The sequence below is a fragment of the Coenobita brevimanus genome, chromosome 44 (genome assembly GCF_032717465.1).
Source record: "Coenobita brevimanus isolate Jiangsu-jjx chromosome 44, ASM3271746v2, whole genome shotgun sequence".
In the NCBI taxonomy this organism is placed as follows: Eukaryota; Metazoa; Arthropoda; class Malacostraca; order Decapoda; family Coenobitidae; genus Coenobita; species Coenobita brevimanus.
Genome location: NC_136997.1, coordinates 50,522,921 through 50,539,953, shown reverse-complemented (window position 1 = coordinate 50,539,953; position 17,033 = coordinate 50,522,921). Strand labels below are relative to the sequence as shown.

Sequence of the window (17,033 nt, the reverse complement as noted above, 5' to 3'; positions counted from 1 at the left end):
GAGTTATTGTACATGACCTATGTTGGTCCCTGTTGAATTATTATATGTGACACATGTGACCTCCCTCAGTCCGGCCAAATGATTCAACTGGCGAGGCTCTGGAACCAAGGGTGCTGGAAACTGGTGCTGTACCTGTATACACATTCATTTTTCAGAGGAGAGAGACGTAGCAAGAGAAAGAGATGGAATGAAAATTTCACTGTTTTCCACTGGCCCTTGGTGAGTAAGTTCTCGGAGCACCTCACATATCACTACACACAATCCATTTACCCTGTGATGCAATTTTGTCATTCCCACACAACACAGGGAAAGAGTTCATATATGAAGAGTATCCTGTGAGATGTGTACCAAGTTCAGGAGGTTTTTCCGTCCATCATTCATCCAATCCTGTGTTGCCCCATGAGGAATGTAGGACAACACAGGATTGGATGATGGATGGACGGACAAACCTCCTGAACTTGGTACACATCTCACAGGATACACTTCATATATGAACTCTTTCACTGTGTTGTGTGGGAATGACAAAATTACATCACAGGGTAAATGGATTGTGTGTAGTGATATGTGAGGTGCTCCGAGAACTTACTCATCAAGGTCCAGTGGACTAATTTTCAGTAAGAAATGCTATATCAACATAGGTCCAATTCTCAAGTGTTTTGGAGCTACAATTACTGATGACCTTATGAGTGAATTATGAGGGCCAATGTTTTTGTCCATAAGGATTTCAGTACTTGTATCTCAATTATGGTTGAAAACTGGACCCATATTGATATTGTGTAGCATTCTTACTGAAACTCAAGCCCAAGAATAAGATCCTGATGTTCACAGAGCACCCTATACATTCATTCATCCAATAATTCTAGCACTAGTGTACCTCAGAGCATTGCAAACTGTATAACAGACCATGTAAATGTATGTACAAGTGTACAAACAATAAGGCTTCAGAACTGGTGGTCCTGGCCAGCACACAGTTCATAGCAAGCGAGGGATTTCACTGCAATCTTCTGCGATCTCTCGGCCCTTCATGAGATCTCACCCCCAAGCTTTGTTAACTGAAAAATGAATGAATAAAGTTACTATCACTGAAACATTAAATTAAAATGTTACTGCCTATCTGTCTGTCTATCTATGTACCTACGGCCAGATGTCTTAATCCCAGAAGGGGTGGCCACAAATTAACTGACAATAATTACAATGATGCTGATGGTGTAGCAGATGGATGGCTACCACGGACCCTAGAAGGTACTACCATGAGAGTGAAATGTGACTGCAAGCTTGGTAATGAGCCACACAATCATCACTAATGGGCAGGAAATATTAAGCCACAAGTACAGTCACTTGGTGATCCTTGTTTTGAGTGACTGTGCATAGAGTCAAAGTCCAAAATGAAACTCTCACATGGTTACAAGTCATTTCAGACATATCAAATTTCTTTTTTCTCCAACAGCTTCCTGTGACTACTGGGATGTAATCAGTTGGTTCTGGCATCAGCTGTACCATGGTCAACCCAAATAATTTGATTCCTTAAGAGGAAAGATAGCATCATTCCTAGATTTGATTAGATAAACGATGATACAGACCTGCGCAATGAACTGTTCAGCATTGACAACGTCGGTGCAGCCATATGTGATGCGCTTACCTCCCACCCCAGCCTTCTTCTTAGCATAGCTTACCAGGTTACTGTACTCGACATAATTCCCTCCTCCAACAACGAACACCACTGCATCCTGCAAACATAGTATACTCCTATAACTGGTGATGCACAGGGACACTTTTATGTCGCAGCACCTCACTGAATTTCCTGCAGCCACAAACAAGTATTCAAGTTGTAGGATGATCTCAATTCCATCAGGTGAAAACAAGCTAAATACAGCTTAGGATGATGAAAACATCACCACATTCAACAGTAATGCAACATTATCACATCCTGCAAACATACAGTATTAGACTTGGAATAAAATACCTAGACTGCAGTGGTGAAGAAATATTACAGTTACATGAAGGTGTGTTAATGCCAACTTTAACATATGGATGTAAGACTATGGTGTGGCATGAAAATGAAAAGTCAAGAGTGAGAGCAGTGGAGATGGGACTGCTGAGGAATGTATGTGGAATGCAGCGAGTGGATAGGACGCAAAATAATCTGATCGTGAAAGACGTGGAGTGAGGAAGTCTGTGGACACCAGAATCGAAGAGAGTGAACTGAAATGGTATGGTCATGTGGAGAGAATGGATAACAATAAAGTAGTGAAAAAGGTATATCTGAGCGAATTTGAAGGAGGAAGGAGGCAAGGCAGGCCAAGGAGAAGGTGGAGGGATATGGTGGATGAGTGTGTGAGGAAGAGAGGTTTGGAAGTCGGTGAGGCTAGGGGACTGATAAGAAATCGAGTTGGCTGGATGAATATTGTGAGGAGAAGCGCATGATCAGGGATTCGGCACCCCGCTTTAACGTGACAGCATCTGGACTGACTGTATTGCAGCATTTCCCAACCTGGGGGAAATTTCCCCCTGGGGGGAAATTTATTGAGGGAAATACAGATTACTAGCTATTAGCCGACAGCAAACAAATCTCATAGAATGTGGTGACAGACTTTTCTTCAAGTACTGCAAAAAAATATAAAACACTAATGGTATGACTGCCTTTAGTCAGAGAGAGAGCAGGGGGGGCGAATCTGAACTGGTGAACTGGTTGAAGGGGGGAAAAGACAGAAAAAAGGTTGGGAACCATTGCTCTACTGGATACATTTTTGTGAAGCTACAGAACGTGGTGAATGTTTCTGGCATATCAGATACAGCCAGGATTCTGGGAACTTGAATGGTGGGCGAATGGAAGCATGGCCCATTGGACTGGGCAAATCTGGGCTGTCTGGACACTGCTACCCCTCACCCTGCCCTAAGGTGGGAAAGGAGGTCCGGATGATGATGAGGATGACGATGATGGCGCAGTAATGAATATACCATCACTTCTCATCAGTAATTCAAACTATCCTTAAAGTATAATGGTGATGAAGATGGATGACTCCAATATGACCAGACAGCTCTGCTGCCCGTTTATATAAATGTTCCTTAACTCTCTGTACCCTGAGAGGAGGATGGTGAGCTGCAGGATGGCAACTTCATCCTGCAGTTCACTGGGCTCATGATCAGGTGAGCCTCAGGTCTGAAGTATTACAGTACTAACCTGGAATGGAGTGCGAGTGCGAGTGGCTGAGTCACCGGGGCGCAGGAGTTTAGGGTCAAAGTAGCGGTACTCCTTGTCCTCCTCGCTGCTCTTCAACTCCATCAGGTGGTCCAAAATGCGAGTGATGGGCAATTTCTGAAAAAAGAAAGGCAAACTACAGTATACTCATGTATGAGTTGCAATAGTGATAAGGATTGATTAGTGTAGTCCAGTGCAGTCTGGGATAAATGATCAGCATACTTCCCTTGATGACATCCATCCACCCATCATCCAATCCTATGTTGTCCCTTAAGAAGCATAGGAGCCCGGGGCTAGGCAATTTGGTCCAGACATTTAAGATGAGAGTGACCAGCCTCACTCATCCCTGAGTGGCATTTTGTGAGCAATAAACCCCAACCATCCCTCAGATATAAAGCTGCACTGGCTCAATCCGATTGGAGCACCTTAATTACTCACTAAACCACCAGGCGCCATAAGTTGGTTATATGGTTACAACCCAGTACAGTAAATGGTTTCCTGGTGTACAGGAAACCATAAAATATTCCCCCCCCCCAAATAAAAAATCAAATACGAATGCACGTGTGTTGAAAATGACTTACTAATCTTTCTAGCTCAGTATACAGTACAGGTCTAATTTATCTCTACTAGTTTTACACACTCACATTCTCCTTTTGAATGAAGCTCTCTCAAACAGCAGTCACACATGAAAGTCCAAGCACATCTGAACATGAACCCAGTGGTCTGAAGGCTGAAATTATTCTTTTCCTGCAGTACACCAGTCTCCTTCGGGTGGCAGGAAAGGAAATGAAGGATAGCTGTATGACCAGGCAGTGAAGTCCCAATTCTATCAGTGCCACCACATGAAGGTTTCCCTCTCACACATTGTTCTCCCAAGTACGTATGTCTGTCCAAAATGTCATACACATCAATACAGTATACAGGTTTAAATGATCTCGACTGATCTTACACACTCACATTCTCTTTCAGCACAAAATTGACTCCCTCTACAACAAGCGCTGACCCCTGGTTCATCAGTTTGGAGAACATGGAGACAGTCTTGGCAACTCCCCCAGTGTACTCAGACATGCCCATGCCAGCTGTCATCTGCAGAGGAAAATACACGTCTTCAATTAATTCTTTCTTCAGTGTACGACCGATATACAAAAAATTGTTTTCCTTATTATCATCATCAAAACATCATTGTCATAACACATTTCCTAATAAATTAACTGTAGGAAGAATGACAGACAAAACCATCATCATCATCCTACCTAAGGATGGAATGATGTAGGACCCAAAATACTGGGAAAGAGAAACTAACAGCATGATCTGTGAAATGAGTCTAAAACCATTTCTAAATATTATTTTGTATTAATGAAAAAACAAGATAAAAAATTTACCTTAATCAAAGACTTCCATACCGGTTTCATCTCACAAACAAACCATCATCATCATCAACATAATCATCTTACTACCTCTTAGGAACTCTTCAAGAGGGGATGGCTGTAACAGATACACCTCTGGGCTAACTTATCTTCACACAACTCTCTCATTCTCTCAAATGTTCTTTCTCCTCTTTCATCAACAAGCTGCGCCACTCTCAAACAGTGCTCTTTCTTCTCCTGAGCTAATACACTGCACCATTCTGCTTCCATATCAGCTGCACATATCTTGCATTTAAGTACTCTAAAATAAAGAGGGAAATTTTAAAAATCCCACCTTCATCAAAGACTTCCATCGCTTGAGATAGAGGAGTGGCGTAGTGTCAGCTCCAGCCTCCATCAGGGCTGTGGCATACTCATCAACCTCGGCATCCGTCATGCTGGCAGAACACAGGTACAGGATCAGGAATGTACGCAGCTTGTCCATTGGTAAGCCACACTCGCTGTCACGGATTATCTAAGGGAGAAAAAGAATTTCGCAATCACTATCATGTGTTATCTATAAGAGATAATAAATGTTAGTGGTAGGTGGGGCACTCACCATCCACTCACTCAATGTAGTGCTGCTCTCGGGTGTCTGCCCTTTCCGCTCCATCCTTCTTTCCTTCCATCTGCTTCTGTCTTTCTTTCCTTCAGTCTTTCCTCGTCTTTCTGCCCATGGGTGACTTTACACTCCCTCTTCTGTCTTTCATTCCTTCATTCTTTCCTCGTCCTTCTGCCTGTGGGTGACTCTACACTGAGTGACAAGCCAAGTGGTTTCCTGTACACCAGAAAACCATTTACTATGCTGGGTGGTAACCATATAACCACATTTTGGCGCCTGGTGGTTTAGTGGGTAATTATTGTGCTCCAATCGGATTGAACCGGTGAAGGTTTATATCCAAGGGGTGGTTGGAGTCTATTGCTCACGTACCGGTAATGCCACTCAGGGATTAGTGAGGTTGGTCACTCTCATCTTAAATGTCAGGACCAACTGCCTAGCCCCGGGCTCCTACGCTCCTCATGGGGCAACGTAGGATTGGATGATGGATGGATGGATAATAAATGTAAGGACAAATGTGCCTAGCTCCAGGCAACACAGGATTAGATGATGATGATGATGATGATGATGATGATGATGATGATGATGATAAAAAAAAACAAAAAAAACAGACGCTTTACTCTATATCTACATCACTATCATGGATTACCTGCACAAGAAAAGGGAAACAAATCAAACGCATGCACAGGATCCACTCACCTCAAGTAATGGTCGCTCCAGTGTGGCTTTACCCATGATTTTCTCCTCAGCCTCAAAAAACACATCCAGTTTGCGAGACTTGATGCCATTCAACAGCGCTGCCAGGGGATGAGACAGAGTTCAACTGGTTATCAATTATTATTTCTCGTGAGGTGAATGGTTACTATCTACCTTGAGTAGCTCTGAGCTATCAAAGGGGTGGTGTGGGCCCAAGGCATGGTGGCTGGCCTTCCACAACACCCTAATAAGGCATAACCATCCACACTTACACACTTCACACTAACTATCAGTTAAAATGGTCAACAAAGGCCATAACAAAGGTTGCTAGAATGAATTAATAAATGTACTTGAATTCAAATTACCAGGAAAAAAGGTAAACAAGTGAACCTAATTCACCCAACTCATCTGCTAGCCAATTTCCACTCTTTTATTGGTAAGTTTAATGAGTGATGTGATAGCAGTTTTGTCAGGAGAGGGAGTGGTAGCAAGGAACAACAGATAATAAATCCATCCATCCTTCCATCATCCAATCCTATGTCGCCCTATGAGGAGCATAGGAGCCCGGGGCTAGGCAAGTTGGTCCTGACATTTAAGATGAGAGTGACCAGCCTCACTCATCCCTGAATGTCATTACATGAGCAACTAACCCCAACTACCCCTTGCATACAAACCCACACCAGCCCAATCCGACTGGAATGCCTCAATTACCCACTAAACCACCGTGTGCCATAATCTGGTTATATAGCTACCACCCAGCGTAGTAAATGGTTTCCTGGTGTGCAGGAAACCATTTAGCTTGTCACTCAGTGTAGAGTCACCCATAGGCAGAAGGAAGAAAAAGAATGAAGGAAAGAGAGACAGAAGAGGGAGAGTAAAGTCCCTCGTAGGCAGAAGGAAGAGGAAAGAATGAAGGAAAGAAAGAAGGAAGAGGAAGGAAGGAAGAGGAGAAAGGGCAGACACCTGAAGCCGCATTACATTGAGTAAGTGGATGGTGAGAGCCCCCACCTACCACTATAAATATGATCAAATTACTTAGGAAAATAGGAAAATTAAGGAACCTCACTTATCTATAACAATACTTATGTGCTTGTCAACCTCATTTTTTTTTTTCTTGATCAGTTCTGGCAGTGATGTGATGGCAGAGATTAGCTTGGTAGTGTTGCCATGACTGCAAGAGAGGTAGCAATGAACACACATAGTCAAATTAGAGGACTTGGAAAAATAGCTGTACATATAACCCTGACTTACCCATAGCAATACTCATGTGTTTATCAATCTCTGCTTTCTTCTTGATCAGTTCCGGGAGTGACGTGATGGCAGAGGTCAGCTTGGCGGTGTTGTCGCTGAGCAGGTCGAAGGCGTCGGAGTCTGGCAGGTCTGTCTTGAGGCCCTTGATGTGAGATTCGGCCTTCTTGTACTCCTCCAGTTCTGCTTCCACTGCTGCTGCCACATCAGGGAATGCACTGCCTGAGGAAGTTAACCAGGATGGCATTTTACCAGTAGCTAATCTGTTGTTCTTCACCAAAGAGAACTGGGCCACTCTCTCAATATGAATGCAAAAGCTGTGTTGGCATCAAATTTGGTGAGCTTTAGTTATGGGATAGACATAAAAGTGTCTTGGTAACAGGTCAAATTTAACCTCTAACCTGACTACACCTGGTCATCAATTGAGCTGAAAAATAGGTTAGGGATCTTTGTCACTATACACCATAAAAGTAAACATTAATAAACTGGCACTAAACACTACTTTTCTATCATCAATTGGACCTCATTCTGCACCTATGGATGGGATGAGGTAGAGTCCAGAAAAAAAAAAAAAAGCTCTCAAACTGACACTCGTAATCATGGGAAAATGTTGCTGGTGAACTTTGCTTTAAATGATCGATTAAGTTGCCTTGCTACTGGCCCCTATGCTCCTGGTGAGAAGAACAAATATTGGATTGGATGAAACACAGATATATAGTATATACTGTACATACAACAGCACACATGACACAAACCTTTATGAGCCTTCCAAAATGCATCAACATTATTGAGATCATAATCCTTGGCCTTGGTCCTTGGGGTGGGGCTTGCTGGGTGTGTTGGGTCTTGTTCAGTGACTGTCACTCTGTTTAGCCCCAACCCAAGTACGTCATGGCACAGGGCTTGGTAGGTCCAGGTATGGTGCAGGGGAGTGGCAAGGTCTACGTTGCGATCCACAATTACTAACAGTGGTCTCTGGAAACTGTAAAAAAAAAGAAAAAAAAAAGCAATAGCTACATACTGAAGCAAAGAATATAAATCATCATCATTATGGGGTGAAAAAAAAAAAAGAATAAAGACAAGGTCATTGCTGTAACTGACAATTACTTGACTATTAATACTGGTCTCTGAAAATAGCAAAAAACAAAAATATAAATACAGGTACAGCGCCAATTTTTCAGTACTGGACTGTCTGGTACCTTATTCATTCATTTTCATTCATTGCCAGACACCATGTATCCCAAACGGGGTGGCCAAGGGCTTAGAGTTACTTGTTTTACAGGGAGGGGCACTAATCCTCCACCAACCCCACTTGACACGTACCTTATAAACCGGGAAAAATTACACAAGGCCACTTGAAATTCTCGCATCTGCCAGAGATAGTGTTGAATGTAGTGTGATCACTTGGAATGCTTACAGAGCATGTCTTTTTTTTTTTTAATGAGTCTGACTCTGGGCAAAGGCTTCAGGGCCTATTTTTCGGGGGGCCGTGGCTTATCCCAAGGCCCAGTAGTCCTCCTACACCTCCACATGTCACAACTTGGGCACTAACACCCACTGTCCATATTGAATACATGCCAGGGCTGCCTCATACAGGACTGGTGTATTGGTATTAGTGGGGGTTCTTTTACGACATGTCGGCAGGTCTTCCGGTAGATCAGGAAAGTTTGCATTATGAAATTCAAATCCTTAAACTGTTCCCTGTCCCAGCTAGGATTTGAACCTGGGTCAATTAGGACTGCAGGCTCTCTCTCTCTATTGATTCAGCCATCACCTCCCCCTCCTTTGGTGGTGCCTGTATTCTGTCCAATTCTTATCTCATTTTACTTTCATTTAACCCTAGCCATGGCTTCTACGAAAGATGCAAGTGTCACTGGTGGTCTCAAGAGTTCAAACCAGTCTATTCCACTACAGTAAGACCTCCTTGATCATGGTCAATTGGTCTGCCAAACTACTGCAATGATGAAACCCCTCAATAATTAAATAAAGCAAAAATTGGGAATAAATGTTAATTGGTTCAGGGCCCACAAATTTACAATCACATTTTTGCCAAGTACCCAAATAATCTATCTATCTATCTATTGACAGACACCTTAATCCTGTAAGGGGTGTCCACAAACAAATCGTCTCCATGTCGCCCTCTCCCCTGCCATTTCACTGTCCTGCTCCCAGCTGCCATTTGGTGACCAAGGCTGATGCATGTCAGGTTAGATCAAACACACTATAGCACCAGAGAGCTATTAAATGATAATAATAATAAAAATACGAGTAAGGACTATGACCTACCTTAGCTGTCCTGCAGTGAATCCCTCCGAGCCAAGACCTGTGAAGAAAGAGTTGCGAGTATCCCGGAGGTTCTCGCGAAGTTTCTTGTCCAGGCGTTCACCGACACTCTCAGCCGCGTTACCCCTCTGGCACCGGATGATTGGTACCTGACCTGTGGACATCATCATCAGCCTCATAACCATGGTAACTGTCATCATCAACTCACCCCTTCACTTTTATGCTGTGGCACTGAGATGCCCAGTTATAACACTTCCCTCATCCCCTCCCTATCCCCTGATAAGAGGATGGTGCACTGTTAAAAAAGGGACACTTTAACCTGAAAGTCCTCCAGCTTCATGATTCAGATGAACCTGGGGATTAAATATTAACAACAGCAACAATAATAACTACTACTACTACTACTACTACTACTACAACTACTACCATGCTTTTTTTTTTTTGTTTTTATGCGAGAAAGAAGGAACCAAAGGCCATGAGCCCGCAGTAACAGTTCCCTCCAAGAGAAAAACAAAATACAATAGAGAGCCAAATTCAAGATCCGATCATTTTGAGATGCCTGGACACACTGCGTTTGAAAGACTGGAGATCATAGGCAGCAGGAAATACAGACAGAGGGAGACAGTTCCAGAGCTGTACATATTGTATTAATAAGTGGATGTTATGAATTAGTACATGAAATATAAGTTTCAAAAATATATACCACAGTTATGTACAGTATAGTGGTAGGTGGTGGCGACCATCATCCACTCACTTGATGTAGTGCTGCCTACTTCTTCCTCAGCTTTTATCATTCTTTTTCTGTGCCTGCCCTCCTCTCTTCCTATTTCTCCCATCTTTCCTGTCACTTCTTATTGCTTTTCTTTCCTTTACAGGTGGCTTTACATTGAGTGACAAGCCTAATGGTTTCCTGTAAGCCAAGAAACCATTTACAACGCTGGGTGGTAACCATATAACCAAACAATTACGTGCTCCCTACGTGTCATCAAGTGGGTTGGTGGAGGGTTAGTGCCCCTTCCTGTAAAACAAATAACTCAAGAGTCAAATGGCCACCCCTAATGGGAGTATGGCATCAGGCAATAGATAGATAGATATGTAAAAAGCCCATACACTTACCTAAATTGACAAAGACTGCGAAGAGACTGTCAACGATGGAGTCCATTAAGGTTTCAATATCCGTGTCCTTCACATCACCACGGTTTATGGCTGGAAAAAACATCACCATCATCATCATCATCACACTGACTTCTTTCCTAACCTATGAATGGGGTGATGTAGTGTTCAAAGAGGGAAGGGGGGGGGAACTCTAACAAAGGGAGAGCTAATAAGAGTCTGTCAAATTAAATGGATCACATATTCATTTACTTACCAAAGAAGCTCCTGGAATTGTGACTCCACCTCACAGGCATAAACATCCACACTTGCATGTCTTTCACATTACATGTCAAATTATTTTATAATGAAACAGTCTACATCAACGGCATACGAGAGAAGCTAAATAACTAAAGAAAAGGAACTAAGAAGTCTTCAAAATCTCTAGAATACAGTAAAAAATCATCTGATGCTAGCCAAAAGAGTAAAACTATGGACCACTTTGGCCAGATGGAATGAATGAAGAATGAAGGACTGTGGATGAAAGTGTATGCGAATGAGGTGGAAGGGGAAGAACGAGGATAAGATGATGCAATGGGACAGAAGAGATTTGTAAGCTGGGGAGAGGGCAGCCTGATGGCAGAAGACATGTCATACTGTACTGTATCAATCATTTATAATGGCTCCAACATGCTTGTATGTGTAAGCCTAGGTCACCTAATGGCAGCTCTCCATGCTGCTTGATCTCTGGCAGTCTCCGTAGTCATTCCCTTATCCTTAAGGTTGCATTCTATGACCATGTCCCCAGTCTGTTTCAGTTTACCTCTCATAATCCTACCTCCAACGTTAACACTTCTCTTTTTCCACATCCAAGTGCCATCTTCCGCCCCCTCAACATGCCCAGACAATTTCAATCTAGACCTCCTCATCACAATACAAGTCATCTCCAGTCCCATCCTTCCTCTAAACTCTTCAATCATAAACCTAGCCCCCCCCCCCCAGGCCTCATATTCAAGGGTACACAACACATCCATTTATCATTGTCCTCTCTGTATGTATGAGCCTATGAATATCCCCTTTCTTTACTGCCCAGGTCTCACTACCATACAGCATTGCGCTCCTAACACCTGCTGCATACAAAGATCCCTTAGCAAGGAAAGAGAACCCTCTCAATGTCAGGAGAGGCAACAGCTCTCTTAACTTCTTCCAATGACTCCTTACCCCAACCACAGAGCCAGCTCCAGCCGTACCTCCAGCACATAACATGTCCCCCAAATAAGAAAAGTCTTCTACACATTCAAGAGACTCACCAGCAAGATTAATTTGTGACCATCCCTTTTCTGGACTATGGCATCTGCCAGAGACTAATCATAGGAAGTGAAAGCACTGGACCTTTGGTGGCAGATGTAACACAAAGTTCAGGTCAAGTTAAAGTGAACAGTGCGCAGTGATTGATGATACATAATTAAAATGCATTGAGACTCACCATAGTAGGAAAACGCATCAGATCCTTGGTGCCGAAGTGTGAACATGTCTTCTTCCAGACTCACAAAGTTGACATGTTGATCATACACCTGTAGAAAACATACATTAAAACTATCTATCTATCTATTGCCAGACGCCTCAATCCCGTTTGGGGTGGCCACAAACAAATCGCCTCCAAGTCGCCCCGTCCCCCGCCATTTCACTGCCCTGCTCCCAACTCACACCCCCCTCTCTCATATACCTCTCCACCCCATCCCTCCATCTCATCTTCGGCCTCCCCCTCCCTCTTCCCCCCTCCACCTCACTCACATACACTCTCTTCGTCAGTCTTTCACCCTCCATCCTCTCTACATGGCCAAACCACCTCAGTGTGTTCCTCATAACACTTCCTATCATATCCACATCAACACCACAGCGCTCCTATATATCCTCATTCGTCAGCCTGTCTCTCCACGTGACTCCACAGGCTCCTCTTAAATAACTGACTCATTTTAAACTGTGAATAATGACTGCCCACGTAAAACAGCCCCCACAGCCACAATTCAACAACTGTATGCAACTGTCCAATAACCTTTTGCAGTGCCCCAAACCATCACCAGACATAATCAAACATATCTCCCTATCCTCAGATGCACCTTCTTGATATTAGCCTCAGTCAGCCTGGAATGCAACCACAGTCTTCAATTTTCAGAGAGCTGATTAGTGATGTGAAGTTGAGGCATGGTTGGTTGGTTTTCATCTGAGGGAACTGGGTCACTCTCAACTTGAATATTAATTTGTGGTTGCATGAAATTTGATGAGCCTTAGACATACAGTAGGAATATGTCTACTTGATTACTAGTCAAATACCATATATCCTCCATTCTGACTACATGTGACCATCTACTGAGCTGAATGGGATTAGGAATCTTTGTAATGTAAAAACAAATCAACTATAATATGCCATGACTGTTACTATAATACTGCATTTTTATTAATAACATTATCACGTGTGTTCCCTACGTGTCAACAAGTGGGCTGGCAGAGTTAGTGCCCCTCCCTGTAAAACAACTAACTCAAAGCCACATGGCCACCCCTTAAGGGATTACAGTGCCTGGCTAAAGATAGACAGATAGATTATTATTATATTATTATAATTATTATTATTGTTACTACTACAGTGTGAGTATAAGTGGTTGGGGAATGGCTGGGAGAAGAAGAGATGAGAGGAGGGAGGAAGAGATCAGTAGGTCGGAAGTAGTGGAAGCAATGAAGAAGATTAAGCTGGGAAAGGCCCCAGGAATTGATGGAGTGTGTGGTGAAATGCTTAGGTATGGGGGTGAGATTGTTGTGGAGTGGATATGGAAGTTGTGTAGATTGGCTTGGGAAGAGGGAAGGGTTCCAGAGGACTGGAAATCAGGTATAATTGTTCCTCTGTACAAAGGAAAAGGGGAGAGAGAAGTATGTGGTAACCATAGGGGTATTTGCCTTCTTAGTGTGACTGGTAAAATATATGGTAGAATACTCATTGATAGGGTTAGGCATATGACAGAGGAGCTAGTTGGAGAAGAACAAGGGGGATTTAGGAAGGGAAAAGGGTGCGTAGATCAGATATTTGTTCTAAGATGTTTAGTGGAGAAGTATCTAGAGAAGGGAAGGAAAGTGTACGCTGCCTTCATGGACTTGGAGAAAGCTTATGACAGAATAGATAGGAAAGGTATGTGGAAGGTATTAAGAATATATGGAGTGGAGGGGAAATTGTTGAGTGCTGTGAAGAGTATGTACGAGGGAGCTAGGGCTACGGTGCGAGTGGATGGTGAGCTGAGTGAGTTCTTTGATCTCAATGTGGGACTGAAACAGGGGTGTGTAATGTCTCCTTGGCTGTTTAATATATATATGGATGGGGTCGTAAAGGAGGTACAAGGTAGGGCAGTGGATGTGGGGGTGGCCTTAATGAATGAGGGTGAGATTTGGAAGCTTCCGGTGTTGCTGTTTGCTGATGATACAGTATTGTTGAGTGAAGATGAATGGGAGTTGCAAGGTTTGGTGAATGAATTTGGGACAGTGTGTAGGAGGAGGAAGCTGAAAGGTAATGTAAACAAAAGTAAAGTTATGGTGTTTGAGAGGAATGAAGTCACAGAGTGTGCAGTGAGGTTGGATGGTGAGGATATGGAGAATGTGAGTGCATTCAAGTACTTGGGTAGTGTGATGAGTAAGGATGGAACTTTGGGGGATGAAGTACGTGAAAGGGTACAGCAGGGAAGGAAGGTTGTTGGCACACTGAAAGCAGTGATGAGAAATAGGGAGGTGAGTATGGAAGTTAAGAAGTCACTGCATGATGGTATTGTGATCCCTACCCTGACGTATGGAAGCGAGGCGTGGACCTTGCAAGAGGGGAACAAGTCAAGAGTGAGAGCAGTGGAAATGAGTTACTTGAGAGGAGCATGTGGAGTGACATGGAGGGACAGGTTGACGAATGAAGAAGTGAAGGAACGTTGTGGGGTAGATGTGGATGTGGTTGAAAAGATTAGGAGAAATACACTGAGGTGGTTTGGACATGTGGAGAGGATGGAGAATGAAAGACTGACTAAGAGGGTGTATGTAGGTGAGGTGGAGGGAGGGAGAGGGAGGGGTAGACCGAGGATGAGGTGGAGGGATGGAGTTGAGAGGTATATGAGGGAGGGGGGGGTGAGTTGGGGGGAGGGGAGTCAAATGGTGGGTGACAGAGTGACTTGGAGGCGTTTTGTCTGCGGCCACCCTTTGCGGGATTAGGGCGTCGGGCTATAGAATAGAATAGAATAGTTACTACTACAGGTATTATTATTATCATTATTATTACCATCATTGTTATTAGCTACCTTTTTAATATTTGCCTCACAGCCAGCTTGAAGTGCAGCCAGCGCCAAGTCCTCAATCTTCTGCCGGCTGATAGGCGAGATGAAATTGAGGTAGTACGCTGAATATAGTCCATCCGAGAAGTCTTGGCAAATCCGCATCAGGTTCTCCTCTGACGGGTGACAGAAGTATATTGCTGGCACCTCTGGAACTTCCCCACGCTCACTGTGAAGCAACCTTGAAAGTCAGAGGAGAGAGGGCTAATATTATTATCCCAACCTCTTTTCCCACCTAAGGATGGCATTAGGTAGGGTACCGAGAGGAAAAAAAGAACTGACAGATGGAGAAACTAACAAAATGTCTGACCAATTAAATGGGTCACATTCTCATCCACTTATTATGCAAGCCCCCAGAATACTAACTCTGCCTAAGGGACATAAACATCCACACTTTTATGGTTCATACCACCTAGGCTATCATTGAAAATAAAGTAACATCTTACATATGGAGTGTGACGCCCATTTCTCTGAGATCCTTGACTGAGAAGAGTGGAGAGATGATGTCCTGTCCATGCTTGTCATAAATCAGGAGTGAGAATGGTGTTTCACTGCCGACTGTATTGCCTCCAGTCCCGGTGTTGAGGTTGATCATCCGACGCAGTGATGCTGAAGCATGGATGTCAGAAGTAAGATGTGTGTGGTATGACTACTGACTAGGAATGCGTACCAGTAGTATGTGAGTGAAGTGAAAGGGGAGAGGATGAGGAAGGAAATGAGGGTGATATGGAGGGTTGCAGTGGTGTGGTATATGAGGAAGGGGGTGTGAACTGGAGAGGGCAACCTGATAGCAGAGGAAAGGGTGACATGAAGGTAGTTTTATATGGCCATTCCTTCAAGGATTAGCCCAGATACTGTACTAACTTCCAAAGAAAATGACCACAGTGTAACTTAGTCAGATTTTTAATGCATTTTAAGAGGGAAATTTTTCATTTGTAACATGCTTTAAATGTGCTTTAGCACATTTAACCTAAATCATCCCAGAAAAAGCCACTGACAATACAGACATATTGTTACAACATACATAAACATAAGGGGATGCTTCCTCTTCACAAATCCTTTATAGGGGGTGGCCATGGTACAGCTTAAGTTTTTTATGGGCAGGAAATTAAACCAAGTGACAAAACCACGACCACAGTAAAAAACTTTCATTACTGGGAAATTTCATGTTAATTATTCATGTAAACTAATCCAAAATGACCTACACTCATTTAACCAAACCTAGCTATGAATGGTTATATCAGCTTCTTACTGTATATTTAGAGGGGTGCTAGAGAGGGATGCCTTCAAGTGGTGGTGCCAGTATAAGCCAGCAGCTCCAACATTTAGTCATATTGGTGCCATCATCTGAGAGCATCCCTCTCCAGCTTATTACTGTATTAACCACCACAACTGCATTACCAATTTGTTTATCTCGCAGTGACGCAGACATTATGCTCAATCTTCTTTTTTCCCTGAAGAAACACGATTCTATCTGATGTGTACAAAATACAACCCATCCACATCTGCACTGCTGTCAACTTAATACTGTACTGTTTTTGTTGTTCAGATTTGAGGGCTGCCACAATGGTTGAGATGATTACCAAATCCTGTTTACAAATAAATCTATAGTGTTGTTATCTGCATACTGGATGACTGTTCACTTTTAATTTATAACACTTGGTTCACAGCATCCATGGGGAAAGTTAATTGTTCTTCTTCATAATTTCCTTACTCAACTTCAACTAACTTTTATAGGCTATCTAATTTTTAGTTCACTTAGTTACATACGGAGGAAGCTATTATTCTTAACTTAGCTTTATAATGCTTGATTCAATGCATCCACTTCCAAAAGCTCAAGCTAATTGATCCTTGCTCATATCCAGCTCTAACCTCACTCAAAATTCAGTTCTCTAGTTTATTGTTGGTTATACTTTAACTGAGCTATCACTCTTAGCTATTAACACTCAGCTCTCTCCATCCAGTTTGGAAAGCAAAATTATGCTAAATATTCTCACTTATATACAGCACATTCCTTCATATATACACTCTGGAGCAGCTGTATACCCTGGCTTATGGTATCTAATTCACTGCATCCTTCATATTAGCACTGCTGTCAATATATTCTTGCTCCTTTTATCTGGGGATTTAACATGGGGGTCTACGTGGAGTTTCCAACCAGCACTCAATTTTCCTTGAAATTACGTATAGCTGTC

The 17,033-nt window shown here is 43.0% G+C and overlaps 1 protein-coding gene across 1 annotated transcript; it reads right to left on the bottom strand.

The window, feature by feature from the left end:
• Window positions 1–937: 937 nt before the first annotated feature.
• Window positions 938–16,282, bottom strand: Slh (sec1 family domain containing Slh). Its single transcript, XM_080271122.1, has 14 exons — window positions 16,240–16,282; window positions 15,285–15,447; window positions 14,806–15,019; window positions 11,970–12,057; window positions 10,508–10,597; window positions 9,395–9,545; window positions 7,864–8,090; window positions 7,112–7,330; window positions 5,864–5,961; window positions 4,901–5,080; window positions 4,157–4,285; window positions 3,182–3,316; window positions 1,581–1,727; window positions 938–1,052 (listed from the first exon to the last, which is right to left on the bottom strand). Exons 1-14 carry the CDS (start codon window positions 16,268–16,270, stop codon window positions 1,023–1,025), a joined length of 1,902 nt encoding a protein of 633 aa, XP_080127248.1. The 5' UTR covers window positions 16,271–16,282; the 3' UTR covers window positions 938–1,022.
• Between the last annotated feature and the right edge of the window lie 751 nt (window positions 16,283–17,033).

Excerpts from the sequence above, each read along its gene's own strand:
- Slh (XM_080271122.1), bottom strand. The coding sequence starts at position 16,270 with ATGTCTGCGTCACTGCGAGATAAACAAATTG. Across the intron at positions 10,598-11,969 it reads TGATGCGTTTTCCTACTATG|CCATAAACCGTGGTGATGTG; the intron begins GTGAGTCTCAAT and ends TGTTTTTTCCAG. Across the intron at positions 1,728-3,181 it reads GCACTCGCACTCCATTCCAG|GATGCAGTGGTGTTCGTTGT; the intron begins GTTAGTACTGTA and ends CTATGTTTGCAG.